At 39.8% G+C, this 27,143-nt stretch overlaps 3 protein-coding genes across 4 annotated transcripts; 2 read left to right on the top strand and 1 right to left on the bottom strand.

Annotated features, from left to right (window-relative positions):
• The first annotated feature begins 1,678 nt into the window (after positions 1-1,678).
• Positions 1,679-17,822, top strand: LOC131206012 (myc box-dependent-interacting protein 1). Its single transcript, XM_058198359.1, has 10 exons — positions 1,679-1,753; positions 2,884-3,064; positions 11,984-12,119; positions 12,216-12,406; positions 12,482-12,586; positions 12,660-12,912; positions 13,107-13,202; positions 14,111-14,374; positions 16,117-16,259; positions 16,360-17,822. The coding sequence occupies exons 2-10, from the start codon at positions 2,996-2,998 to the stop codon at positions 16,438-16,440; spliced, it is 1,338 nt and encodes a 445-aa protein (XP_058054342.1). The 5' UTR covers positions 1,679-1,753; positions 2,884-2,995; the 3' UTR covers positions 16,441-17,822.
• LOC131206014 (uncharacterized) lies at positions 14,695-15,703 on the top strand. The gene has a single exon (XM_058198363.1). The coding sequence runs from the start codon at positions 15,049-15,051 to the stop codon at positions 15,631-15,633; it is 585 nt and encodes a 194-aa protein (XP_058054346.1). The 5' UTR covers positions 14,695-15,048; the 3' UTR covers positions 15,634-15,703.
• LOC131206013 (acidic leucine-rich nuclear phosphoprotein 32 family member A) lies at positions 17,208-23,379 on the bottom strand. 2 transcript variants are annotated; one of them, XM_058198362.1, is made up of 7 exons: positions 22,794-23,165; positions 22,450-22,523; positions 21,043-21,419; positions 20,915-20,967; positions 20,266-20,700; positions 19,368-19,727; positions 17,208-19,299 (listed from the first exon to the last, which is right to left on the bottom strand). In XM_058198362.1, the coding sequence occupies exons 2-7, from the start codon at positions 22,495-22,497 to the stop codon at positions 19,235-19,237; spliced, it is 1,338 nt and encodes a 445-aa protein (XP_058054345.1). In that variant the 5' UTR covers positions 22,498-22,523; positions 22,794-23,165; the 3' UTR covers positions 17,208-19,234. The 2 variants fall into 2 exon arrangements, with proteins under 2 accessions (XP_058054345.1, XP_058054343.1); XM_058198360.1 differs by lacking the exon at positions 22,794-23,165 and adding an exon at positions 23,178-23,379 and having other exon boundaries at positions 17,209-19,299.
• Positions 23,380-27,143: the final 3,764 nt, after the last annotated feature.

Genomic DNA, 27,143 nt, shown 5'->3' with positions numbered 1-27,143 from the left:
CCGATTCTGCACTACGCTGTCTTCGTTGTCGTCTGCGGTCTGCGGTTCTTCGTTGCCCGTTTCACCAGCTTCCGACGACAAACGTGGAACTGTACACTAGGTAGGAGTCAAGATTTACCCAGTGGAAATGCATGACCAAACCGATAACGATTCTTTTATTCGGAAAAGAAAACACTTTTATTCACTGCTCTTACTTCTGCGGCTGTATTTCTCCGGTTCTTTTCAAGCTCTCTCGCTTCCTTTCCTTTCCTCTCTTCCTGAACCGTGATGATCTTTTCGCTCTCGAGTCGCTCGAAAAAAAACATATTTCTTCACTCTCCGGAGCAAGAAAATGCCGTAAGAAATGACAACCATCATTCGAGCAGTTTGACAACTAAACACCAATCAATTGTGCTCGAAACATGGTTCTTGCGATTGGCAATTATTTTTATAAAATAACTTACTTTAGCTTTGAAGATGCTTGGGTATGTGTGTATGGCACATATAAATCGTGCTTTAATAACTTATCCATTGCAGCGCAGTTCGCTGAACGTAAATATAAACACTGATATACAATGTTCTTAACGACCGTGGAACGAATAGCTGTTCTAAGATTTTAGGAAACGGGCAGGGTTGCCTTTTTTTAAATTTTGCGATGCGAGAAACAACCTGTTTCTTCCCTCCCACCCCGGCAGGAGGGCAGGAACGCGATGTGTAATCGCCCTTTATTTAATTTTTATACATTCATACATATATACATTTAGCACGTATTTACAAGTAATTTAACGAATAATCACATTCACAAGCCGCGGATGTAGACGTATAGACGGTTTCAGATCCGCTACAACGAGCTGTCAGAGCTGTTCACCAACTGATAGTTCGCAGTTTGTTTTGATCGTGAAGTTTCCGTTGGTGGTAAGTATATGTTAAAAAGCGTTGATTTTTATGTAATTTCGTGTTATTTTTAAGTTTACAGTTCGCCGAATGATTGACGAATGCCTCGCCGGAAGAATCTGGTAAGTATTGCAAGTGTTGTTGGCGATCAGAGTGATCAAAGATCGCTCGTCATGTTCGCGCAGAGTGGCGTAGTTTTTCGATTTTAATCTGTTTCTTTTGCTTGTTGCAGCTGCCGAAGTCGTTTCTACACAGCTTGATAAGTATCATAAACCGATCGCTTGATCAATTGGAAAGAATGTTGATACTTTATTTCACTTTCAGGTGATACTGAATATTGTAATGAATATTTAGATCCGAAACGAGGGGTATGAAAGGGTAGGGTGCTGGATGAAGAGGGTTTTTTTTTCTTTTGAATTATAGAGGTGTTTATCTGCAATAGCTTAAAATTTGCCTCTTGGATGAAGAGAGTTCATGACACGTTCTTTATAACGAAGCGTTGCAGCGCGGGGCAAGGTCACGCTTCCGCATAATTTCCAACACAGAAGCTAATACAGAAGGTTATGCACGACAGATTTTGCCCGTTTCAACTGTGTATTTAAGACTTAAGCTCCACAAAATTACAGCGCGCGTGTTTGACACATTGAATAAGTTTTTGATCCTTAGACAGCGTTGACTTTCTCGGTGATGTTATACTGAAGTGCGTTTATATTGAATGCTTTCTGTTCTTGTGGAAAACAGAGACCGGGAACACACAGTCAAAGCTTCCAAAATCTAGTTAGTTGGGCGGTCAGAAAATACAAAACAGAGACAATGTTTTTTCAGAGAAAGAGTTGAAAGAGTGCAAAAGTGTTTCGTTCGGCCTTTTTCCTATAGTGGTGTAAGCTTTTTTTGTTTTGTTGTGGCTTTACCTCGGTGTTCTCAGTGTATGTTGCGCTGCTACTATGTTTTTTACTCATTCTCGCCCTACTAGTGTGGTTTTCTGTTGCCTTCTTGCAAACCATAGATTGCGTGAATACCTGCAAATTGTTCCATGTTTACTTCGCATTTTCTCGGCAACGATGTGGAGGGTGATTACTTAATTGGTGTGGCGATGTAGATGTTTTGGTAGAGGTGTGCGTGGACGTGTAAATTATTGACAAAGTTTTGTTCCGCCTTGACATAATATTTAAAAAAGCTAATTAACTCTAGCATTGGGAAGCAAAACAGAAGGAATCATTTAAGAAAGTCTGCTTGTGCAGCGTATCGGAAGTTGTGTAGTGAAAATGAGTGATTGTACACATACACACACACGTACTCATTTGGGCCAAACACTGCCACCTGCTCCGAAGATATCAATAGACTCAATCAGCTAGTGTTGAATGTTATTATTTAGCAGCAACGACGAGCAAAGAATGTTTATTTGACGTTAAGGCTTGGGCTTCAAAAGAAGCAACGGGCTTCGAGAACCCATGATCACCTGACCGACAGGCGGGAACACAAGTCCAGCATCAATTACGAAAATAAGTGGAGTGGTTGTTTGGTGACCTCCCGATGTCCCACTGTGTTCCATGCGGATCCGACCCCAAGGTTGTTTAGTGCAGTTAGGTTAGTGACAAAACCAAACACTTCTGAAAATTTTAGCACGGTTATAAAGTTTGGGTATTTGTTGGCGCGAACGCGTTGCTTTCTTAAGTGCTAAGAATTGGAGAAGATCGAAAGTGCCGGATCCTCCCCCCTTCGGTTTGGCTGATGTGGTTTCAACGTGTGTGCGTGTGTGTCCTTTAGCAACGTGGACTAATTTGAAGGACATACAATGTTCAGGAATCATTAATTGTTCAAAAATGCAATTACGTAGCACAAAGCCGTTAGATCATGCAAGGGTCAAATAGTAGCAAATACAGGGTGAAAAAGTTATAAAAAAGGTGTATAAAGTACACAAGTGAAAATATTCATGATATTGAATTTGCCTTCTATTGTTCTATATGTTGTAATTCTCATCCATCGATAACAATCCGATGATCGTTTTAGGAAGTGTGTGATTGACAGTTAATGCAGGTTTGAAAACCGTGCATGATTTGAGTGAATTCTATTCTATTGGCGAAAAAAACAAAATTGAAAATTCAAGTCTCTAAGCTTAATAATGGCCGAGAATAAAGGAATGCTGCTCGCGAAGTCTGTCCAGAAGCATGCTGGGAGAGCAAAGGAGAAGGTAAGTGTACCTTGTCTCTGAGACATGCGTGAAAATCATTTAAACAGAGTAATTATTCACTTTCGAGCATAACCATACAATTAAAAGCGTGTAATTTGAAACCGGGGTAGCTTGGGGGCATAAATATTCGTAGTTTCATTGGTACTCTTATAACGGATCGCTTTTGGGAAGGACGGTATGAGCATCCAATCATAGCACCAGCTAGTGCAACAGGCCGGGCTGGGCTACAGGCGGTTAGCAGGATTATTGGGTTTGTTGCTTCTATATTAAGGTTGCCGCTTAGATTCCACTTAGGGTTTGCTCACAAAACCCGAACAGATTTGCTACTGGTAAAGAGATCTGATGTTTTCTTAGAGCAGTGTGTAGGGCTGATCGACAGTGGACATCCGAAAATAGAACAGCTCGTTGTGACGTTTGGGGATTGGATGTTGTGACTCGTGCACGACCGTGACAATGTTACTTCAGCTTTACTTTCTAGTAAATCTCAGCCTAAAGAAACACTACAATCTTCTTTTAGTTGTTAACGTTGTTTCCAAAAATTACTGTTCGCAGCTCTTTTTCTTGGTCGTTCCGGGTGTGTTCTCCTTAGCATCAACTCAAAATCGAATCATATTGAATTGAACAAACGTAGCACACAAAGTCAAGTCAAAGTCGAAAGATGAACTTGTTTGAATTGACGAAAAAACCTAAATTTGCATGTTTGAGACTATTTGAAAGCGATTTAACGTGGTGGTATCGGTTGGGATTCACACTGCCAACGGGTTACGAGTACATTCCCTTTCTTGATATCCTTTGGCAAATTAAGCTTTCCAATCACATAGTATCTTCCGTTGATAGAGCAGTCGGTAATGCTCGTCTGCTCGTCGTTGTCACGCAGCTAGCCACGGATTTCGAATCCCGAGACCGGTTGTCACGCAGCTGGCAATGGGTTCCATTCCCGATACCGGCGTGACACGGGGTTTGGCGCGAGGCCAAAAATTCCGCCCTCAAAACACATACTGTTGTAGAAAGCACCAGAAATTAATATTGTCTTTGGTGCAGGCCAAGACCGCTCAGCGGTTGTAGCAGGATAAGAAAAAGAATCGTATAACATAGAATATCCTGGAATAAACTTTGTTTTCTTGAACATTTTTTCGATGAAATTGAAAATTTTCAACTGAAAATCTTCTTCTTTTATTTAAAAAAGGCTTACTACTTTCAAAAAAAATCCTACGTCAATTCGCTGATCGAATAATTACATCGAATAGATGGAATATTTCGAACAGTCTCAGTAGCATTCACATACAGATGTCACTACGGCTGAATTGATGTGAAAATTGATAAAAAATGTTACTAATGCATGTTACTCTTAAAATGTTACTTAGTATGCATTGTGAACCCCGCGAAAGATTAATTTACACATTTACTTAATTTAAAGAATTGCTTATTTAGCGATGTACAATTATGGTCTCTCCTAGTCCTCGTTTAAGTTTACGTGCCAACTTGCAACTTAACGCAACCACAGTGCACAAACCTGGAAATTGTTAAATGTTTGTTTGTTAAAATGTCCATATTTGTTAAAATGTCCAACCAAACTAGTTACCTCGTAACATAGTGCCTTATATTGTTTGAGTTCATTAATCGCATTATCAATAGTCTACCAATGACGCCTGTCCAAGCAACACACATCCTAAATATGCATTAGCTGATTATGCTACACTGTGGACTGTTGTTACACGGTTGGAAAATCGATGTTTCTTAATTCATTCACTAATCATTGTAAGAACATGAGCTAAATAGTCTAATACAATGACTCTATTCGATATCAGAAGCAACTAATATTAGCATGTCGTGTCATAAGGTTGAGTTCGATTGCAAATTCGTGAATCAAGGTCAAGCCGGAAAAGAGTTCGTACGAAAACATCAAATTTCGTTTCATTTCCCACCGTAACAATGCAAACAGAGACAAAGCCACAAACGACATGCTTCAAAATATGTGGCAACTCTTTAAATTTTGTAATAATTTATACCTTGCGAAAAAAATCTGATATGAAGAATGTATTGTTTACACACCGGATATTTTGTTACATTATATTTATATGGCAAAGTGTGGTAGAATAGCGTAACACCAATTGAACTAACATTTATCGCATTGAAGCCAATTCGATCTCTAAAGTGATCGGAAAAATTAGTTCTAATATATCATATCTGCAGAAAACAGTACCACGAATGTGGTCACATTCAAACCAGGCTCAGTCGTTGCTCCGTTGTTCCAATGGACCGGCAGACCTGAAGAAAACATAGTCAACCAGGCAATCTAACATCATGTCCACGAGTCTAGCCTTCAGTAAAAACCTGCATTTGCCGAGAAAGCGTCGAGCACCTTACGCAGGTCGAAAATACGACCCACATGAGCTTGCCAGCCGTAGTATATCCCGGGGTAAACGTCGAACGTTAGAGTAGTCGTGTGTTATGTAAAATCGCCGTTGTGCCGTTCGTATTGGTGGTTACGTTCTCGTGACCGCCGTGACTTTTCGTTGAAACCTTGGAGTTGTCAGCTTCGCGTAGATCACTAGACATTGCCCCTACACACGTTGTAATCCAGTCTCGCCGCCGATGTACGTAGCTGGCGGAAAAGCGTAAACTCGGTGACGTGGTGCTCTTCGATGTGAATCAAAGAGACACATGTTGCTCATGGGTTGTGGTTTGCCGGTTGTTGCTATCTGTTTTATACTTTTCGACCTTAAACCTTCATCCTGTACTCGGAAAGTTGTACAACATTGATCATCAACTCTGGATGTGAATGCGGTCCAAAAGGCACGCTGAGTTTGATTATTTTTATTTCGATGTGTGGATGTTCTTGCATGGTTTGATTATTTATGTTTCGATTTTTAAATTTAGCCAAAACCATCATGGTTTCGCTCAGAGAAGTTTCGCTGGCTGCCAAACACACAACTCTTTGCAGCACCGTCAGCCATTACACTGGACGTGCATGTGGCTCCCAATTTTCACTTAGACGAGCACTGATTTGAAGAACAAGTCGTCGTATAGTGCCATTTGAACGAGATGAAGAAAAATCTGAAAAATTTATTTTTTGCTAAAAATAGATCTCACAAACAGAAAAAAAACGACAGCAACCAGGAGATCGTCGCGTAAGATCGTCGCACATGGCACAAAACAGCGTGGTTCCCGAGTCTTTAATCGAGTTTAAAATAATAAGTAAATGCAAAAAGAGCGTTCCCAGCCAAACTCTGTGTGTGCGTGTGTAAATTGCAGTTCTAATTTTGGACGAATGTCCCTTTGGCCGGCCACGTTTGGGGGCTTGCGTTTGCCGGTTTTTCCTCTACATTTTTATTTTAAAATATTTCTTTCGCCCAAATTATACGTTCATATCGGCCTCTCATATATCGTACGTGTGGTGTGTTGCTCCCGAGCATCTTCGATGAATTGTGTGCGTTTGCGTTAGGGGCTGAACCTGCGCCGGGTTTGGGGTAGCTGCGCACGATTGCGTGAATGAAACCCCGGCAGTAATGGCTTTTGATGTTGAGCGATGGCGGCGAGCACGAATGTCACCTCAACATGGGCGTTAGAATGTATTTTTATCTGCTCAACTACCCGCATGTGTGTACTTGATTGTAAGACTCCGTCCTATGGCACGGCAGAGAGATTCTTTTCGCTGTTCCCTGAGTAAGAAGGCCGTCTCAGAAGAAGGGCGCTCAGAAGTAGGTAGAAGTTGACAGCTACTTATTCTTGTGGATACGGACTTCCAATTGTTAGATTAGGATACTATTCATATTGATTCAACCAAGTGCCAACATTCAGACCACCACCTGATGCTCTCAGACCACCACATGCTTTAAAATCGACAAGAAGTCCGTTCCGATCAGGTTATGCAAAGTAGAAGGATGCTAGACGATCAAATTAGCACTCTTCTCCCTTGAACCGAATGATTAACATGTTCAGCATGAGCGGTCGATCTCACTTTTCACACTTGTGCCGTAACCTAGTCTTGAAAATGGTTCAAGCAGGGCACATTCCGTATGGACCAAGGATGCTACAGCTTTACAGAACCGGGTAACGGTCCGTTTGTTCGGCATTATTTGTAGCTGGATCGGAATATGCGAAATGTATTTAGTTGTTTACCAGGAAGCAAACAGTGTCTGTAGAGAATTCAAGGTGTAATAGTAATCGAAATCGTCCCGCGGTTACTGCTTCGCCATAAATGGCGATTCTGGAACCAAACGCTCGAACCACTATTGTTGTCCACCGCGTTTCAGTTAAGGTACAGGTTTTGCTCAAGCCATCCATATATTGTCTTAGCGTGGGACTCTGAAGAACTGCCATTTAGAATTCTGGTTTAGCTTAAAAGTCCTGCTGTAACCAAATATAGAGGGTGTCAGCTTAATGCGTGTGGAACCAAACGCTCGGATGACGTAATGGCGTAGAGGACGGATACAATATAGGCTCATTCTGCATGACCACAGATGTAGATGCAGGTATTGTACAAGTAGTCGGCAGTGTATCCATGTCCAAGCTCACGTTTACATTACGTTCGGGAACGTTGATTAAGCAACTTTTAAACAAGCTGTTCCGTGGCGTGTATTTGTTATCTCAATCGTAACATGCTGTAGACAAATTCGCTGTTTTAGGTTGCTTCATGGTAAACACGCTGACGGAAATAGTACTCGATAAGAAAACCAGACTGTCATGTTCCAGCTCGTCAAAGATACGCATTCGTCCAAACGACACTGTGTCGAAGAATCCGAAGCTGATTGCAGGTATAACGATTTTAAACAGCTTATCAGAGAAGCTGTATCGATAGTACAAACACCGCCCAGATCTATGCTGGCATAACGATTCCGACACAATTCGGCCCCGTTGTAAAGTGCCATCTAGTGTCACCTGACGTCATCCGGGCATGGTCCCGCATTTGTGTGAGTGTGTCCGGTGTTTGTGCGAGACTTTAGAAGCGGGCTTGAGCTCGCAGATAGTAGTTTGCAAATCACGAACAGATAATTATCACTTGTTTCATATCTGTGTAGCCTGTATGATAAGGTTCGTTTTGCGCTAAGCCTTAGATGCTTTTTAACTGCTTTTCTCCCCCGTGTCGCATGCCACCAATGTGGTTGTAAAAACGTGACCGAAAAGATCGTACCTTTGGTAATTATTTTCATGAGTAAACAACTTGAAGTCTAAATAGACATAGTTTAATCATCGCTCAATTTGCGACAAATCAGACATGATCTCAAATCCAACTTTTGTAACTTGTGGTGACACACACCTTAATGCTTCATCTGTTTTAGTGCTAGTACTGCATTTAAATATGAGGTATATACATCACCATACAAATGCACTGCACGACCAGCATTCGGTCAGTTTCAGTTTCTGGTCCAAAGGCCCCAAGCTTAAAACGATATAAATTGCAAGCGAATTGTGCTGCTTCTGCTGAGACGTTGCTACGGCTTCGATCTACGGAACTATCGCACCGCACTGCGCATATACCGTTAAATAAATATCATCTGAATACTTTTAACTCTCGATGCTAACTTTTCTGTGTGTCTGGCTTATACTGGCAACCTTGTCACCTAGCACTAATCACGATAACGATTTTACATCATTATCACAGTATTCTACCATTATATTGTATACCTGAACCATGGGATGGTGATGAAGTAACGAGTACCAACATGTTTTGTCTCTAACTCAGTTTAAACATATCAGACACGATTCCGCGTATTGCCGAATATGCATATGTTCCGGTGTTATATTCGCGAACTTATCAAATGTTATAAAAAACAGATTCCAAATTGCGTGATCGCCGGTTTGCCAACCTTGAGAAAACTGGTTCGTTGGGGTTGATCGTTTGTAGAAACGCAAAGCATCCAGCTAACGACTGAAGCGTTCTAAGCAGATTGCCGAATACACTTCCAGTATTGGGCTTTCTATTAGATTTTACCGGTTTATGATGCTTGTGTTCAAAGACTGCCTTTTTTACATGCTACAGGGTGTTAATCTAAATGATATTGGTGAAATGATATTGTTTTCATAAAATATTATTGCCTAATGTTTTAAGGTATAACTGTAAAATGTTTTGTGTAAACATTGGAAATAGATAGATTGGGAAGGCATGTCTGTCTTATTTTCATCTTTGCATACATGCTGATAAATGTATTGGATCATCTCAAATATTCTGACTATTGTCAGTGTTTTATTACGTTTGAATGGATAAACTTTTCAGTCAGGTTTATATTGAAACTTGGTTATAAACGTATTGAACAATTTTGATAAAATGAATCTATATTGTGTTGCGGGGGTTTGAGACCTGCAACACATTCAATCAGTCGTACTCTTCAATTGTGTAAACTCCGATATTTCTTTAAATTTTGCTTGGAATGTGCCTTTTTTGCCCTACTGCGTGACGTCTGTTTGTAGCCCAGCAACAAGCAGTCAGATGGTGGGCTTTTTCATGGCGCGAGTCTTATTTATGTGAAGGTCGCGCTTGCAGTTCCGTTCATTTGCCTTCGCTTCAAAGACACTTGAACTCGAGTCTGCAGGTTCTCCCACGTCCTAAATTAAACGACTAAGCTTATAGTTGTTTGTTTTTTTCTCTCTCTGTGAGAACTCCCACCCAGATCAGCAGATAGCATTTTCGTAATTCTTCCGTTTGTATGTGTGTTTGGGTTTCGGAAAGGAATTCCACATGCACTTGTGATCATCGCACTGGTGGTCGTGCGTTCACAACACGCTGTTGCTGGCTTCAAATATCGCTTTTCGAAGCTTTCACATTTTGTGTCACCTATATAACATTTTCAGAAAAAAATAAAAAGGAACTGGGTCATCCAAAACGAGAGTGGCAGACAGGGGATTTGTTGGCTTCGTGCAACTCGTGAAAACAAAATTCGACCAGCACGATAGCTTCCAGGACATGCATGTGTTGGAGTGTATTGCACTTACTATTTGTGTACCGACTGAAACTGTACAACATTCAACAATATTTCACATAGACAACATATGGAGGACATTGCTGAAGTATGATGAAAAAGACCGAAGTATGAAAAACACCAAAAGACTCATCGATACACTTTTAGCTACTGTTGATCACTTCCATTCGAACTAGCTGCGAGTTCCAAACATCTTATAGTTCAGGATGCCGGTGACGGAGATTGTCCATGCGTGTGCCAAACACTAACCCACAACAAACTCCTCGACAACTTTCACTTAGACTGTGGGTCCCCGCACTAACGGTTTCACTTAGTTCATGTCACGAACAGGAAAGCTAGCATCTTTTCTCTTAATTTCGCTTCTTTTGTAACGGGATGTTACAAATCGTGGCACGTTTCGTTGCTTTACAATTGGTCAAGTGTTTACAACTTTAAGGCAAAGATGAAAACACTAATATTGTCTATGCTCAAAAGACGGGCCAAAATTATTGGGAATTATTACGCTTTGTCCATGTTCTGAACCGATAATATAGGTGATCCTAGCACCTTGTGTCGTCGTCGGTATGAACGAAAATATAAAGTACGTCAGGCACATACGTTGCTTCGTACATTCTGCTAACTATATGCTAAGCGTCCTGTCACGAAGGCACATTAGTAAAAGCCTCGGAATACGCTGGCCACCAACGGACATAAGGAAGAGGATGAGCATTGACTTTCATCCCATTTTAGCATCTAATTTCTCTCCCGAACCACACACCAATTGGCTTTCTCCATAAAAATGTTGACACCGGCCGGTGCGATCGCCGAAAGCGAAAATCGAAACCTGTTTTCCAACTTAACTTGAGCTTTGCGGCGAACTCCGTGGGCCAAAGGGTTCCTCTCACCTCACTGCTGGTTCTGGTGTTTATCTTCGATCAACGCTTCTCAACATGCTGAAATGGCAGTTTGAGACAACATTTCAACAGAATCTTTCAAAACACCCCAAACTGTGCAACGATGTTAAGATCGTTGTGCATCTGAACAGGTGTCCGTCCCAATCACTGCTCCGGGTTGTACATTTCATTGGTAGGCTCTACGGTGCCCCACAGCATCATCGATGCTCATGATGGGGTGAATCGTGGCACTTTCTCTTCGGTGCGTACCTGTTCGCGTTTATATGGCGCACACCAGATGAATCTGGTTGTTATCAACGGCATTGGTTTGTTTTTTTCAATCATTGCGTGTTAGATTTAAAAAAAAACCAATGCGATTTCTAACACTCTGAATCCTCTCATTTAAGAATGCCCAGGATGTTGCTGTAGTTTTACTCCACGCACAGGGTTGGTCACACTACTTGTTTTTGTAGTACATATGGATGCCTGGGCGGTTGAACTGTTCGTCCCACCTAGTTTCGTTGCCCGTGTGCGTTTTTAGCAGCCGGTTCGTCTATGGAGAAACCAGATATACTCAGGGGGTCAAAAGTTTTCGCTCAGTATGGAGGTTTCAATTTCAAACCTGACTGTTTGGATTGTGAGAAAAACTGTGCTGGACACTTTCAGATCCAGTAAACAACTTCAAGGAATGGTCGTCTTTGGTATCAACGTTACGGAACCATGTAATAAATACTGACTGAATAAAAAAATAAGAAAACATGTGAACAAAAAACCCAAAACCGCACAATTATCATATTCGCATTATGGTGGTTATATTTTTTACGATGTCATTTGTCAACTACATTTCACATTACATTGTGTTTTGTGGTCTTCTTCTTCTAATTCAACATGTTTTTTGAAATTTTCTTTGAGTTTATCAATGAAAAGCCGCTCTACTTACATTTTCTAGTTAAAATATTGGTCAAAATACTTCGGACCCACTCGTACAATACTCTAAACTATTTTAATGGTACAATTCGTGACATCTTGAGAGAAAACATGAGGGGCCAAACATATTTCTCATAGAAAACATTGTAGTATTTATTTATTAACATATCATTTATTTTTTCTCCATGTATAAAATGCAGCTTCTTCAAAACCTCGGTAAAGTCGATCGAACAGCTGATGAAATTTTCGACGAGCATTTAACAAATTTCAACCGACAACATACCTGCGCTACACGACTGCAGAAAGAATTCAGCAACTACATTAGATGCATTCGAGGTTCGTACCACTTCGCTGGCATGAATATCAAATAAGCGGTGCCAATTGCTGCGATCGTTTTCGTAATGTTTGCCCCATTTTCACCACCTTCGAAAGCCGTCCAAAATGCATCGAAAAGCCTTATGGATGCCGTAGCCGAAGTGTACGAGAGCCAGTGGACAGGATCAGAGGCCTTGTACGCGCAAACCAAAGCAATTGACACTCAGTTTCAGCACTTTTCGTACAAGCTCGCGGACCAGGTTCTGAAGCAATTGGATACCTATTCGTTGCAGTTTCCTGAAATGAAGGTAAGTGTTCATTTCAGAAGTGAAGGTGTACTAGGCCACGAGCGTTGTAATTGTATCTTACTGCTTTTGCTGCAGAAAAAAATTGATAAGCGCGGTCGCAAGCTAGTGGATTACGACAGCCAGAGGCACTCGTTCCAGAGTCTGCAGGCCAATGCTGCGAAGCGGAAGGATGATATCAAGGTACGTTATGAGTTCGAGGGAACGTGCGTGTACGAAGGGTGACAAAAATTTAACTAAAATTACACACCTGCAGGTTACAAAAGGGCGTGAACAGTTAGAGGAAGCGAAAAGCACGTACGAAATTCTGAACTCGGAATTGCACGACGAGTTGCCGGCACTGTTTGACTCCAGAATACTGTTTTTGGTTACGAACCTCCAAACACTGTTTGCTTGCGAACAACAGTTCCACAGTGAAACATCCAAGGTATATGCGGAGCTAGAAGCAATCGTTGATAAGCTGGCCACCGAATCGCAGCGCGGTTCTTACACATTGAAGAAGATCAATGGTACGTAAAATACAACATACTCCACAATGTTAGTTCAAATTAGCGTGGCTTAACTTGAAGCAACTTGTAACAAAAAGGGCCGTGTGCATTGACCCGCATGCAAAAGCATAGATTTTTTTTAGTAACTTTCAAAAAACATTTGGCGAAAGAATCTTTAGGATTTCGGAAGACTGTATTATTATAATTTTTTTCAGCCAACTCCAATCCGTCAAGTCCGGCCCAATCCCCAGTGAAGACCAATTTATCGATTGTGAATAACGACACGAATGGTGTAGCTATTACAAATGGCCGTGAGTATATTAGCAATTTAGTCGCACCGCTGAGGAGAATGTTTTGAACACTGTTTTGTGGTTTACATGACATTCATGTGTACTAAACAAAGGCACTTGATCTGCTTTCAACAGTTCATCATGGTATAGGGAATGTATTCATGCTGCTTCTTTTCTTTTTTTGTTTTTGGGTTAGTACGCTTGACATTAGCAGTCGATTCACATTAGGCTCATCAATTCCTCTTGGCTCACAGAGCAAAAGCATTACTGATTAAATGGTTCAGTTTGTTGTTTATAAAGCAACACTAACCTTTTTCGATCCATTCATTGTATCGTTATTCGTTTTGGCTCCGCTACGTTTACGTTCCGCTAGCAGTATAATATGCTAGTTATATAATTATATATGTTGATGTTTGATAGTTTGTAGGAAAAGAAGATGTTTATGTGTATTGCAAAAAAAATTCAAAATTGATGGTAAATTTAGTTGATTTTGAGGTTAATTACACACTGAAGTCATCATTAGTTGACGTACATTGGTACATTTGGCTGCAATGTACTAGGGACAGAACTTTTCCATTTATGCATCTCATCGGCCACGTGCTTCTTTTCCTGTCCAAATGAAGTTGACATCTTCTCACTGTCTGAACCGTTGTTCAAGAACGCGTTGTTACAAACTGTTGTGCGTGCACATCATTTTGGACTTTGATAATGTAACAACCCCTTTTTGTAGAAAGCATGCATGTGTGACAAATTGTTTTTTTTCTTTTTGTGTTTCTCTCTATACATGTTCCCTACTCGCTCTCCGTTACTCACACTTTTGCAACACCTTCACAAACTGTATATTTGTGCGAACGCGTGTGGAATAATTTGTGGATGCCAATCGCGCTCAACATATACATTTCGTACCGACCTGCCCAATGTGACAATAGATAATTCTCAAATTGCACAAACACCGGAACCATCAGCAACGCTACGATTGCCCGAGGATGATGGCGAGGTTTCCTATCAAAATACGGAAACGATAAAAGCTGCCATCGCGGCCATCAGCAATGATGGTGCGGCTAAAGAAGTGTTTGAGACAAAGAATACCGCGGAGATTGAGAACGGAACGGCAACGTCTGCTGTAAAGGAAAATGGACAACCAGCGGTGCAAGAGAACCTTGTCAGCACACAGCAAACTTTCGTCACAAACGGTACGATTCATCCCCATCAATCGCATACTAATCCGCATCACCCGGAATCGAGGCAATCCATCACCGTGGCGATGTCGCAAGACTCCACCGCAACCGCTATGCCTAGTGAACCAGCCGCCGAGTCGATAGTAACTGATGCGACCAAAACTGATGCTTCTAAAGTGTCTGCCGATGCTACCCATGTTGCCACACCTGTTGATCCCCCTGCTACAACGCCCACTGCTACAGGCGCAGCTGTTTCGCAAACAAGTAATAATTAAGTATTTAATCTCTTGCGCTAGTAAGCTATCATATCTTTTTTTTTGTTGCAAACCATTTGTTTCATGCTTTCTTAGACTTCCTACCCGCTTCTGTACTCATTTCCCTTCCTCATCGCGTCATTTTCCATGATTTACTGATCTTCCTTCCGCTTAACATGTCTGCATTCAAATGTGACTGAGTCAACTCGATGTACATGGTACCAACAGAGCTTGACTCATTCTTTCAGTTACAGTAGCCCGTATTTTCGTTGGCAGTCCATTTTAGTCTTCCAATGCTATCGCAGCATGCCTGTACCATAAATACATTCATTGCCTTCCATTCATTTATACACATTTACTGTGTACCACCGTCACCGAACAATATCATCAGCTATTGGCCATTCGTCTAATCCACCGCCACAAGCTGCCGGAATTATGCGGATCAACAGCGGTTCACAAACTCAGCAAAAAAGGGTACAGCTAGCCGTGGTCTCGTCGGTGCCAGCAGCAACGGTTAGGAATATCGGCACTTCAACAACACTCTACACCACTATCCCTGATGATGCTGTATCCCGGGATGCTCACGGTTCTTCCAGCCCAAGCCTGCAAACCACTCACCACAGCCCATGCAACACACCCAACTCGCATCATCATCATCATCATGCAACTAGCATCAATCTCAATAATCTGAATAACAACAGTAACAATTCATGTCGATCCTCGCTGACTGCAAACCAGCAGCATCAAGTATACTACTCTAGTCTGAACAATAACAGAAAGCTGGACATTCTATATGACATTCCGGCCGGTAAGTGGGTGATGATGAGTATGCGCTCGTGTTTCAATGGTAGCATTTTCATTGTTTTGACGGCCATTTTGTGTAAAGGTCCTTCCGCTTCCGGCACTGATTGCTTTCGTTTTGGTTTGTTTCGGGTTTGCGTTTCTTTTAGTTTCTGTAAGTTTGACCTTCGCCTGCGATTGTGTTTTGTTACGGCATCGAGTCCCTTGCGGCCTATCTAATCATGTTACATTATCCTTAACAATCAATGAATAGGGAAAATTTACCGTTCATCTGTTTTGTCTTCGGTGATTTGTAGTACAAGTTATTTACGCTATATGTGGCTTTTCTGGCAATGTTAAAGCTAGGTTTGATTTTTTTAAGCTAGTCCGATTGTTAAGCTCGACGGTGATATATAAATTCTCCAATATGATTGCGTTTAATGAAGTATGATTTATGTTTGTTTTTTTTTTTGTTTGCAGTAGATCTCATGTGTACCAATCAAACTAAATCTGTATGTTATCGACTAAGATTTCATAGATAATGAAAATGTGTCCTTAACGCAAAAGATACAGCCGGCTGTGTCCATGGTTAGAAATGTAATTCAATGATGCTACATTCTTAGTAGTTGAAATTTTACTTCATTTACTTGTGAAAGAATTTATTGTTATGTAGAGCTGCGATTTTAATAACAATTCTAATTGAACTCGGAATTTTACTTGCAGGTACACCGACTGCCGACTTGCCACCAGGTGTTTTGTATCGCGTGAAAGCCACCTACAAGTATGTTCGAGAGGACGTCGATGAGCTAAGCTTCGAAGTGGGTGACATTATCGATGTGGTTGAATACGAAGATCCCGAAGATCAGGTACGTGCTGTAAGGTTTGACAAGAAATATTGGTAAACTTCGTCAAAGTCTAGCAAACACCGCTAATATGCGCTTCATTACGTATTTTTGGTATTTGCAGGAAGAAGGCTGGTTGATGGGCACGAAAGCAGGCACAAACGAAAAGGGCATGTTCCCTGCGAACTTTACCAGACCACTGTAAGAACGTTCGATTACTGTGGCATTTGTACTAGGTGGCCACGAATGGCATGAAAATACCGACATACTGACTTCCAATTTACCACTTGCAGAGAGAGAACTATGGGTGAACATGGACGTTAAAGCATTGCTTTTTTTAAATGAAAGAGCCTCATATGAAAACGAAAAATTCTAGTTGTTGGTATAATTGGAAATGAGGAAAAAGTGTCATTTATTGCGTTTACAATGCGTTCATATTTTGTTCACTGCATACCATTTTGTGTTATTTTTACAAAACGAAATAAAAAGGGGAAAATATAGAAAACAAACATGCCCCCCTAATACCAGAGCCATGGCTGGAACAGTACGATGGCGACACACGTGAAAACAACGGTTGCTTCACAATATGGTATCATCGAACAAAACGTTAAAAATGTGCGATCTTATAAAAAAGCCCTTAGATGGGTACGAAACACCATCTCATGTCGATCTTTGAGGATCTACAGCATAACGATGCAAACTAATGAATATTGTGTGCCTTTTTAATAGAAGAGCAAATGTGTCCAATCACGAAAGGAAAAGAAAACATAACGAATTACCCTTTTTTGTTTTGCTAAACTGTTATTATCGTGTTTATTTATGTTTTTCTTATCTGTTATATATTATCTTATCATGCTGAATGTTGAGTTGCATCTGTTAACAGAGTAAAACCTACTCGAAGCGGCATACAATAACTTCTCGAAAAACGTTTCACAGAACCAATTACGAGCGCTACTTACTAGTTTCTGCATACTTGAAAATGTCTTAGTGCTTTTGTTTTTATATTTATAACTGTGTAGAAGGCCAAATACCATAATTCAATACTAAAACTATGGAAACTAATAAAAAATTGAAAAAAACGATTCCCTCAGAAAGTTTTATTCAACTAGTTGTTTTGGCCCGCGTTGATTCCCGATACCGGCGTCGCATGGGGTTTGGCGCGGGGCCTCCTGTAAAAAAAAACACCACCGTTACAGAAAGCATCAGAGACTAACATTGTCCATGGTGCAGGTGCAGTGCGGGTGCATTCACCAATCTTTCAACCATGGAACACACGAAGTGAAAAAAATGCCTGTAAGGTTCGTTCTTTCGAAATAGAAAATGTAATCCAAAGGCATTGTTTTGTGTACCACATACCCTACCGATACATTCAGCTAAAACACTGTTGGGTATATAATGAAGAGAATAATTCTCAATGTCAACAGCATAATTCAATAAACTGTGTCCAAAATATGCTTGAATTATTTATTTTCGTATTATACAAAAAATTGATACAATTAGTTTGGGCTTTTATAGATCATTTCAATGATCGTCGATAGATACTGTGTTCCAGTCCCATCCCATGTTATTACTACCGATTCTTCCGTTCATGTTTGGTCTGTAACTGTAACTGGTATCAGTATCTTGGTTTTTGTCGCCACACTTTGTCCTTTGCTTATTTTGTAGAAATGTAGATTATGAACGATATCTTCCTTTTTTGATTTTCACGTGTAAAACTTTTAAACCTTCATGCCGGATAAAATAAAATTGTTTGTTACTCTTTTACGCTGCAATTATCTTGTAATGATCGTGAGTTTTTTTGTCGTAAGCAAAGTTGTGGCTCGAATAACCATTATTCAAATGGCCGTAAGTTCGAATCCCGACCCTGCAATAACATGAATGGAATGGAACATGAATTTGATGAAAAATTGGCTGTGCCCATTCGTATAAAAAGAAACCTTATAGTATCCAAATCTACTTCTCGCAACTCAACATTTGTACGTTTATTACAAAAAAAAGTTATGAGTTATAAAAGAACCCGACGACGCGTAAGAGGTGTTATTGATACTTCACTGTACATACCTCGGGAATTGTCAGCAAACTTAATATACGATAGTGTTCTATTTCGTGTGCACATTAACGCTGTACTCATGGAGTAACGAAAAGAAAAACATATATAACTGCTTCGGAAAATAAGAAAAATTCCTCCAGGATTTGCAAAGTTACTACCGAAGTGTTTTTGATTAATATAAAATGAAAACCCATATGCGGCAGCAAAATCACACAACATTTCTATCAGGTCCTACATTTTGTTCAGCAAAGCATTCTCATTGGCCAACAAGGACAAGAAATTAACATCGAACAAAAAATAGCGTATGGTCACTAAAGTATATTGTTTGGTATTGATGATACGCAAGACAAACCGCATTGTATATCAACTAATTTAGTGAAACCCAAAATACATTTAAGGAAATATACGGTGGCCGAAACGGCTCATTCGTAATCGAATCAGTTCAACAAAAGCATGGAACACAAGAGTTTCCAATATGTGCAAACGCCAATTATGGTTCAAAACGAAGCGGTTAAAATATCTCTTTGCCTGTCAATTAAGTGGACCAAACCAATGTTTTATTTGTTTTTCATGTTCATACTACAGAATGGTACCTTCCTATGTATTTTGAACATGCCACCAAGTTTTCCCCTCAAAAAGAATGGTATTTAGTGTTTATTTCAAAACTGCGGTTTGATGTCAACGTGGTCTTAACTATTCTTTGCTTGAAGGTTTTGTGTTGCTGTTTTCTCTACAACTTGCGCCTTGTTAAGACTAATATGCGGTAATTTGATGGAAACATAAATTGTATACTATCTGTAGACGTTCGAAGATTTGCAAAGTTCTTCGTACGAAAAATATGATGTGTATTTTGAAACTGGAGATCCAGGCTGGCGTGCTGAAGTGAACTTAAGATGTAGAATTCGCCGTTAAGGCACACTGCCTGTTTACGCAGAAGAGCGACATTCAATTAACCATCGGTATCGGCGTCGTCAAGCTTTCGCTTTTTTCCCCGTGCTTCTTCGGATTCGTGCTCTGCAAAGAAACAAATAAGTGGTGAGCACATATTTGGCAACACTTGCCAACCATTCGTTTCGTCGAACCTTTAATGGCTGCAGTGGCGTCCTTATCGGTAGCATCAGTTGCCGCCGCTGTTTTCGATGAAGCTTCGGCTTTATCGGTTGTACCTTCGGAATCTTTCTCTTTCACCTCCTCTTTCGCTTCGTCCTGCTCCTTTTTGTCCTGCGTTTCTCCACCGTCGCTCACTGATTGATCATCTTCGTCGTCTTCTTCACAAGCTTCACATTCCGATTCAGATGAGGATGACGGAGGATTGTATAAATCCCGTTCAAGGGCACATTTCCACTCCTCATCAACTTCATCGTCAGCACAACGATCATTATACAAGAACGCTAGTGAAACTTCAGAATCTCCATCGCACGAATCTTCTTCTTCTGCTTCTTCTGTAGTAGTAGATGAACCAAACAATGCGAAAGGTGAAATTCGGTAGAAAAATAGAGAAATATAAACTTTCATTAGATAATCTACTCAAGTAGGACATTCGAAATAAAATACACGCAAATAACATAATTTTAAATAACTTTCGTTATCTTTTTGCATGTTATTACATCGGCAGACAAAATAACGTAAAATCGTACAATGTGTTTTTAAATGTGGTATTGTTCGTTAGAATAACACTAAAATCCATTAGAAAATGTACTTTGAAATATTAAATACAATTAAAATAATCAAATTAATATTATTTAGATCAAGATGTTGAATGTACCAGTAACCATTTTAAGTGTTCTTTGAACAGGTCCTTGGAACGACATCTAAATAATGCAGTGCTGATGGGCACGGCTTGAGAGACAGCGCAATAACTAGTTACTTGTTTCATAGGTCAGCATGAACGATTGTGAAGAGGACGTGAAAGACGTTTCTAATGTATTCGTTATTTCGTCTATCGATGTACATATTTCACGCATGTTTTCGATTTATTACCAATGTTCAACTGTTGGTGATCATCTTCCTTTTCTGCGGATAACGGTTGCGTATCGCGAAAACATATTTGATTGATCATTGCTAACAATGAAGCAAACATCAATAGCAACGGTACAAAGGATAACAGTCTTTGGCGGTGAACCTCTTCTGTCCGCAAGTTTAAAACCGCTTGTTTGCGCTGAATGTCCTCGTACAACTCGTCTAAATCATCTTTAACGTTTTCAGCATCTACTGGTGGTGCTGCAGAGCTGTTCGTGCTAGTGCCAAGTTTAAGCTGCTCGAGATTGCACTCAAGTTCTTCAAGAGCATTCCCGGGTGCTCGTTCGTCATTTTTACTTCGCTTTTGTCGGATACGAGACTCAAGTTCCTCCAGTTCGTCGAGATCGATTTCGATACCGTTGATGGAGAATTGTGAAGGATGTTGATTACCATCATCTGCAAACAGGATGGGTCGTTGTGGCATTGTTTCGATTTTGATATCAACAATACTTCGCGTGTAATAGCAAATCGTAGACAAAACGTCTTTTAAGAACAACAACCCTACGTTCACAACAATTGTACGTTTACAATTTGTCTCCAGTCTGCGATATATGTGCAACTTTACTGTTTTCTACGAACTGCCCACAAAGCGATAGCAACATGTACTTACCAGCGACTTCTTCTTCTTCTTCGGATAATGCTTCCGAAAAGTCCTTGTCAAATCTAAAAGAGTTTCGAATTATATTTGGATTAATACAACTCAACGGCGTAGCTAACATGCCACCGTTTTATACCAACCCGTCCAGATGAGATAGCGATGGAATAAGCATGAACATTTTGTCGCGATAGTTTTCTGTCAAAGTTACTTGATTGTTAAATAAATCCAAACATTCCAAGTTTTCCAGGTCTTTTAATGGCTGCAGTTCCTCGAAATCTACTATGCGATTTCCGGACAGATTTAGGTGTGTCAGTTTAGGACTTTTTGTAAGATGAATTAAGCCGTTCGAAATTCTGTTGTCTGAGAGTTCCAGCTTCCGAAGGTTGCATAGTTTGGGGAAATTTTTCAACGATACTAAGCCGACATTGATAAGGCTGAGTGTCTCGAGCGCAGTGAACTCATCTGTTAACCCGTCGATGTATGTACTTCTACAGTTGTCTAGAATTAGCTCTGTGATCTAAAAAAAACGCAAAGATAAAAAGTTAAATTAGAACAAAACGATAGCGAATGTACTGAAAAAAAAAGTTAGTTTCCCATTCTCTTCTTTATTCTTTTTTCCAGATTTGCTTAACTTGACTAAAAACATTCACATTTAAATCTGCGTGTATTTTTTAACCGTAAAGGAATGGACTGGCCTGCTTTGATAGGTAATGTGTTCGTCCGTATTTAAATATTTTCTAGCAGGATCTCTGCAATTTGAAATTTCGAGCTTGACACAGTTTGCGCGCGCAAAGTTACGGTACATCGTTTGTTCGTTTGTGGCTATGTTTGTTTACAATGAGTTTTTCAGGGCAATGCGTTGACCAGCTAGCTCCTCAGCCTGCGCTAAACCCTAGTGCAGACTGCAGTAAAAACACAAAGATAACGCAAAAATGAGACAACCAGATTCTTGATGTACTGATTGATCGCCTACGGAGCGAAAGGACCGATGGTTTCGCGCTGCGTTATGGAACTCAATTTCGTCGAATGGCGTGCGAATTGCACAGGGAGGAAAGCACGACGACCGTGAACAACGTGACGACGAACGACGTCAGCGTGAAAGAGCTCAGAAGAGAATTGGAAAAGGATGCTGAACGAAACTTTGGATCGATTACGGCACGACATGGTGATTTGCCGACGACGATTGCCGGCTTCAGAGGGCAAAACACATCTTAAACTACCGATTGCTTTGATTAATAATAGTGTGACCATTTCAACCACCATGAACCACCATTTAACGTCGTGGTCAATCCACGAGAATGGTCGTTTTTCTTATTTCAAACGACTTTTTATTGTAAAATATGTACCCATATTCTGATGCCAACATGAACATTCGAAAATTCAACTTCAACTAATGATTCATTGCAATTGCAATTTTCCTTCGTTCGCAAAAGCAAAACACATAATTCCTTATCTGTGCAAATAAAAACTATTTCGAAAATAGTGCAATCGCTCGTAATATAAAGGTGTTTCACCTTCAGATATTTCGCATTAGCAGCATGGCTTACCTGATCATCCGTGCGTCCGCGTTTTTCCAGTGCGATGCGTTTCTCCATGATAATGTATTGTGCAAAACAGCACGCTATGAATTGAAGAATGTGTCACGAGAAATATTATTTCATAATTTTATCAAAGCTAGTCTAGTAGAATTGAAAAATCGCACATTTAAATGTTTTCGTTTCCGAACTTTATAGTGTTCGCTACAAAACCGAAGCAGTTACCCGAGAGGTCCGTCGCTCTTGGGTTGGCTTTTTGCATTTGGTAGCCTCCTTCGTTTATCATTGAAGGACTTACGGATTCCAATATTTACTGTTTTTATGGGGTATACGTTTGTTACGTGTCACACACATACCTATACAAACAATAGCGTGAGAATAATTTGCTTGCCAATCGCGAGGAAAAACTGAATGCTTCCCGGAAAGTCTCAGTCTATATTAATCACGTACTTCTAAAGCGTTCGATTTGTTATCAATTACAACACTTTTTTGCCAACAATTGTGCACTTACGAGCAACGTGCTAGTTTTTGTTGCTCAACGCAAAATAATATTCGTATCCGTTTTGCTTGCAAAGCCAACTAACAGAACACCTGTCGGAAGGAACCACTCTAGAATCCGGCGTTACAATGATGCTTTACTGGCAGCTAACGTGTTTCTGGACGAAAACCGCAATTTTTATATTCAAATAACATGCACGTTCGCATCCCAAATCACTGTTCGCTCTCTGGCGTTTACATACTTTTGACCGGCAGCTGCTGGTGGGAACCGTTGCCTCACTTTCTTTTGAAGTTCTTGCCCGCAAGCGACTGATAGTGTTTTCCTATATGCTTCCACTGAAACAAAGCGAAACTTGCAACACTTGAGATCCAATTCAGCGAAACTTTGATCACTTGTTCGAGCGAAATGGGACCGAAATTTTTCGTGCACAAACTTCTAGCTTCTGCTTTGCCTAACTACGCGCTACGATGCTAAGTACTAGGATTTCTACCGCCAACGGTATTGTGTCCTGCTCGCTCTGCAGGCAATGGACGGTGATACAATCGAATGAGAAATTCGTCGTCTCGCCTGGCCTTCAAAGCTGCAACCGATGAGCGGCGTTCACGCACACCTCCGGCAAGCGATGCTTACACAGAGTGTGTTTGTGCTATCTGATACTCTCACTAACCCAAACAAACAGCCGGGCGAACGATTGTCATTGCTTAACCGTCAGATGCATCACCTCAACCGGAAGTATAACTTTGAGAATAAATGTTCCCTTTAAACAAATGTGCCTTAAAGTGGCGTAGTTTTTACTTCCAATGACTTAAAAGGGCAATGCTGCGCACTATAGTTAGATATCGCACAAACTATAAATTTGATTTGTATCTGCAACTGAAGGTTAGTTTCAAAATTAGGATGGCGGAAGAACCGAACCAGACATTGTAGACACTACAGACATAAAGCTAATTGTTGACGGTCTCAAAATAACACCCAACAATTATTTGTGCACGCATAGAACTCGATGAAACAAGGAACAAACTTTAAGACAACGCATTATTCTTTCATCTGAAGAAGCGGACAGAAATATTGGGCCATTTTATTGCCTGACTGTTGCCTTCTAATTTTTTTAAATTTCAAACTCTTCAATTCAAATTTCTATTGAGGTCCTGCACTGTGATATCGTCCAATCGGCGCGGGAGATGAATGATTGGCGGCCCTGTGCAAACTTTGCAAACCAACTCGCCAAGTCTCCTTAGACCGTCCAGATGGTCGTAGGGGTGCGATAGTGAAGCGAAAACGGCTGGAATAGCGAACGGACGGCCTGAGAAGATATCGGAGAGTCATTAGCATAGGCCAAGATCTGGCTGAACTGGCACTAGGATGCTGGGCCCACCGCAAGAGGACCTCTGGCTGGTTACAATTAACACAACGATTAAAATGTAAATACGGCTCTTAGATAAGAAATGTTTTTTTCGAATGAAGCAATTCAACAAGTCCAGTTTTAGAACAACATATGTATTTAACCATATAAACATTTGTTTTATTTTTTCATGATAATTTTATACAAAACATTACAATCAAGTTTAACATCCTCCTACTGGTTGGTATGAACAATCGTTCATTCTGATTGCGTTACACTTTGGTTTTACAGATGTTCGGCCCTACGCCCTAAAATTACCAACCGAACTAAACCGATAGAATCGCACAATTTTATTCCTTTGCTTGGAAAGATTTTTTAATTCGTACTCAGGTGTCTTCCCGGCGTAGTTTCAATCTTTTTTACAGTTGTGCAGATTTGCGTGTAGAAAAACTATCATAACATCGTTCTTCTACATCCTTGATTCAACTTCCTTTAATATGCAATGATTTTGCAGCATTCGAATGCTGAATCTTTGATAATTTTTTGTTGTTGATAAGCTAGAGTTCAAGATAAGACTTGGATTTTCGAGATACTTTGTAGGCTTTGTATTTTCATTTTATTTTATAAGATGATAGAGAGACAATAATACTGTATCCGTTCTGTTACAATGATCGTTACCGCTCAGGCGTAGTTTTAATTTTCTTTATGAAATCCAAGTTATTTGCAGCAAATTTGTTACACAACTTCGACGCTCTGCAAACTGAGCTCACCCCACATGTTCGAACCGAAGCCACACAATGGGACAGTGTGTTCTCCTAGTAAATTTATTTGTTTTATTATAGATTTATTATTTTATTTACATTTTCAATACTATCAGAGCTCATCATTCAAACTATTTGTGCTGTTTAGGTGAACAAAAGATAGTTTGTCACGCTCATAAAATAATCCAAACATTCAAAATATTTGAGCCAAAATCGATCATATTCGATCGATCATCAACAATTTTATAGCTCTTACGATGCTCGGTCAATAAGTCCTTTCGGTTTTTTGAAGGAAGCCAATGTTTTTGTCACAAATCAAGCACATAAACCAATTATAAAGTTGCAATTGTTCACGGACTTATTGGACCCACCCCGTGTATTTCTTTGGTTGGATTTTAATTGCAAAATTTATTTCAAAACAGTTCTCCGTGTAGTTAGCATTCGTCAAGTGGATTTTTATATATCTTTTCTTTGGGGTACCTTATTTGATTAAATTAGCTAGGTTTCAAGAAATAGTCGTTTACACTTGTTGACATTATTCAATCCTACAAAATAATGGGAAATTACTATTAATAGTCTTCTTTTCCTTCATAATGACTGTTTAAAAGTATGCATCATCTATTGCATGAAAGATAACAAATTCATTCTGTTTTCCTAGAGATCATCATTTCATAGTCCATATTGATTTAGAAAAATATCAAAACGTGCGAGTATAAAATTGACCCTTTCCGCCTGAATTCCGCCTCATTGTTTCGGACCAAAAACGTATTGCATTGGCTTTACTTTAAGGCTGCACCACAAGCTAATGGTAATACAAAACCCCTTACAATAATGTTGTTTTGTGTGGTTCGACTTTGAAATAACTTGTGAAAATAAGACAACTTGGTTTTTCACATTAGGGCAACAGCTTCGAAGTCTGAAACCGTCTATGGACATAACGCCATCGATGCATCGTTCGAATAAGAACTTTTAACTTTTGCAAGCACAAATTAACAACAGAATCCTGTATATGAATAACGTTTTCCTCTTTGTTTCAAAACATCGGAAGCTGCAGGAATGCCTGAAGCTTCCCTGAAGCAGTATCGCGGCCCTTTTTCGCGTGGCAAATTTCGATAGTCTAATGTTCGCACTCTCCCAACATACCATTAATAGTTCAGAACCCATAGCACAATTTTATTGATATTTGTTGCAAATTGGTGGAAAACATTATAACGTTTGGTTAGTATTCGAAAACTGTTTTAGTTTTTTTGAATTCTGATTCCGCCTGGAGGTTTGGGAATTATAGAATATTACTTGTTCTAAGCACATTCCTGTTGTGATTTGCATTATTGACCGTTATCTTGTGCCCGTGTCGGTTCCGGTATGTTCTAGTTTTTTACAAATAGTGTTAAACTATATCTGTATTGACAGTTGTGGAAGTTTCACTTTTAATTTGACCAGATTGACTGTGTAGCAAGAGAAACTAAATTGTACATAATTATACCGATCTTATGCTCCTTATCCTAATAAAAATTGTTGATTGCTGTATTCAAACATATTAAACATGAACAACATATAGTTTTCTTATAATGAAATTATCTAGACCGCGTTGAGTAATCGCAGGCAACGTTTTAACACGGACGTTGTATGAACTTGAATGGATAAATTTAAGGTAAATGAAAATACAGTTCGATCGTTTCTGGGATAAAGAAGACATCTATGAAAACCATTTAAGAGAATGAAATAGAGATAGAACAACGTTATCAATATTATGTTAACCAGCAGAATAACCCTTAATTTTATTCGAGTTGCCATTTCTTATTGATATTCTCATCTTCTTTGTATTCAAATTTTGAAGAAGATTGTGAAACCTTGTTGTTGCTAGTACCGATTTCAAAGTTTTCAAGATTTGATAAACCACTGGACTCTTGAGTCACTCAAAGAACATAACATGGAAAAAACCAATACCTTACCAAAAAACCACATTTATGTATATATTTTATTGGTTTTTACCAATGGAAATAGTATTCGTATCGTACATGAAAATGTAGAACTATTACTTAAACACAACGATAAGATTAATATTCTCAATAGTGTTGAAAATACGAGAAAATAAAAGTATCAA

The sequence above is a fragment of the Anopheles bellator genome, chromosome 1, assembly GCF_943735745.2.
Source record: "Anopheles bellator chromosome 1, idAnoBellAS_SP24_06.2, whole genome shotgun sequence".
In the NCBI taxonomy this organism is placed as follows: Eukaryota; Metazoa; Arthropoda; class Insecta; order Diptera; family Culicidae; genus Anopheles; species Anopheles bellator.
The sequence above is the reverse complement of the archived record's forward strand: the minus strand, read 5'-3'. Positions and strand labels throughout refer to the sequence as shown.

What these genes read in the sequence shown, in the direction of transcription:
- LOC131206014 (XM_058198363.1), top strand. Translation starts at nt 15,049, where the DNA reads ATGCGGATCAACAGCGGTTCACAAACTCAGCAAAAAAGGGTACAGCTA.
- LOC131206013 (XM_058198360.1), bottom strand. Translation starts at nt 22,497, where the DNA reads ATGGAGAAACGCATCGCACTGGAAAAACGCGGACGCACGGATGATCAG. An exon ending in GCGGACGCACGGATGATCAG is followed by an intron (nt 21,420 to 22,449) that starts GTAAGCCATGCT and finishes CGTTTTTTTTAG; the next exon opens with ATCACAGAGCTAATTCTAGA. An exon ending in AGAAGAAGAAGAAGTCGCTG is followed by an intron (nt 20,701 to 20,914) that starts GTAAGTACATGT and finishes TCCTGTTTGCAG; the next exon opens with ATGATGGTAATCAACATCCT.
- LOC131206012 (XM_058198359.1), top strand. Translation starts at nt 2,996, where the DNA reads ATGGCCGAGAATAAAGGAATGCTGCTCGCGAAGTCTGTCCAGAAGCAT. An exon ending in CTGGGAGAGCAAAGGAGAAG is followed by an intron (nt 3,065 to 11,983) that starts GTAAGTGTACCT and finishes TATAAAATGCAG; the next exon opens with CTTCTTCAAAACCTCGGTAA. An exon ending in TGCAGTTTCCTGAAATGAAG is followed by an intron (nt 12,407 to 12,481) that starts GTAAGTGTTCAT and finishes CTTTTGCTGCAG; the next exon opens with AAAAAAATTGATAAGCGCGG.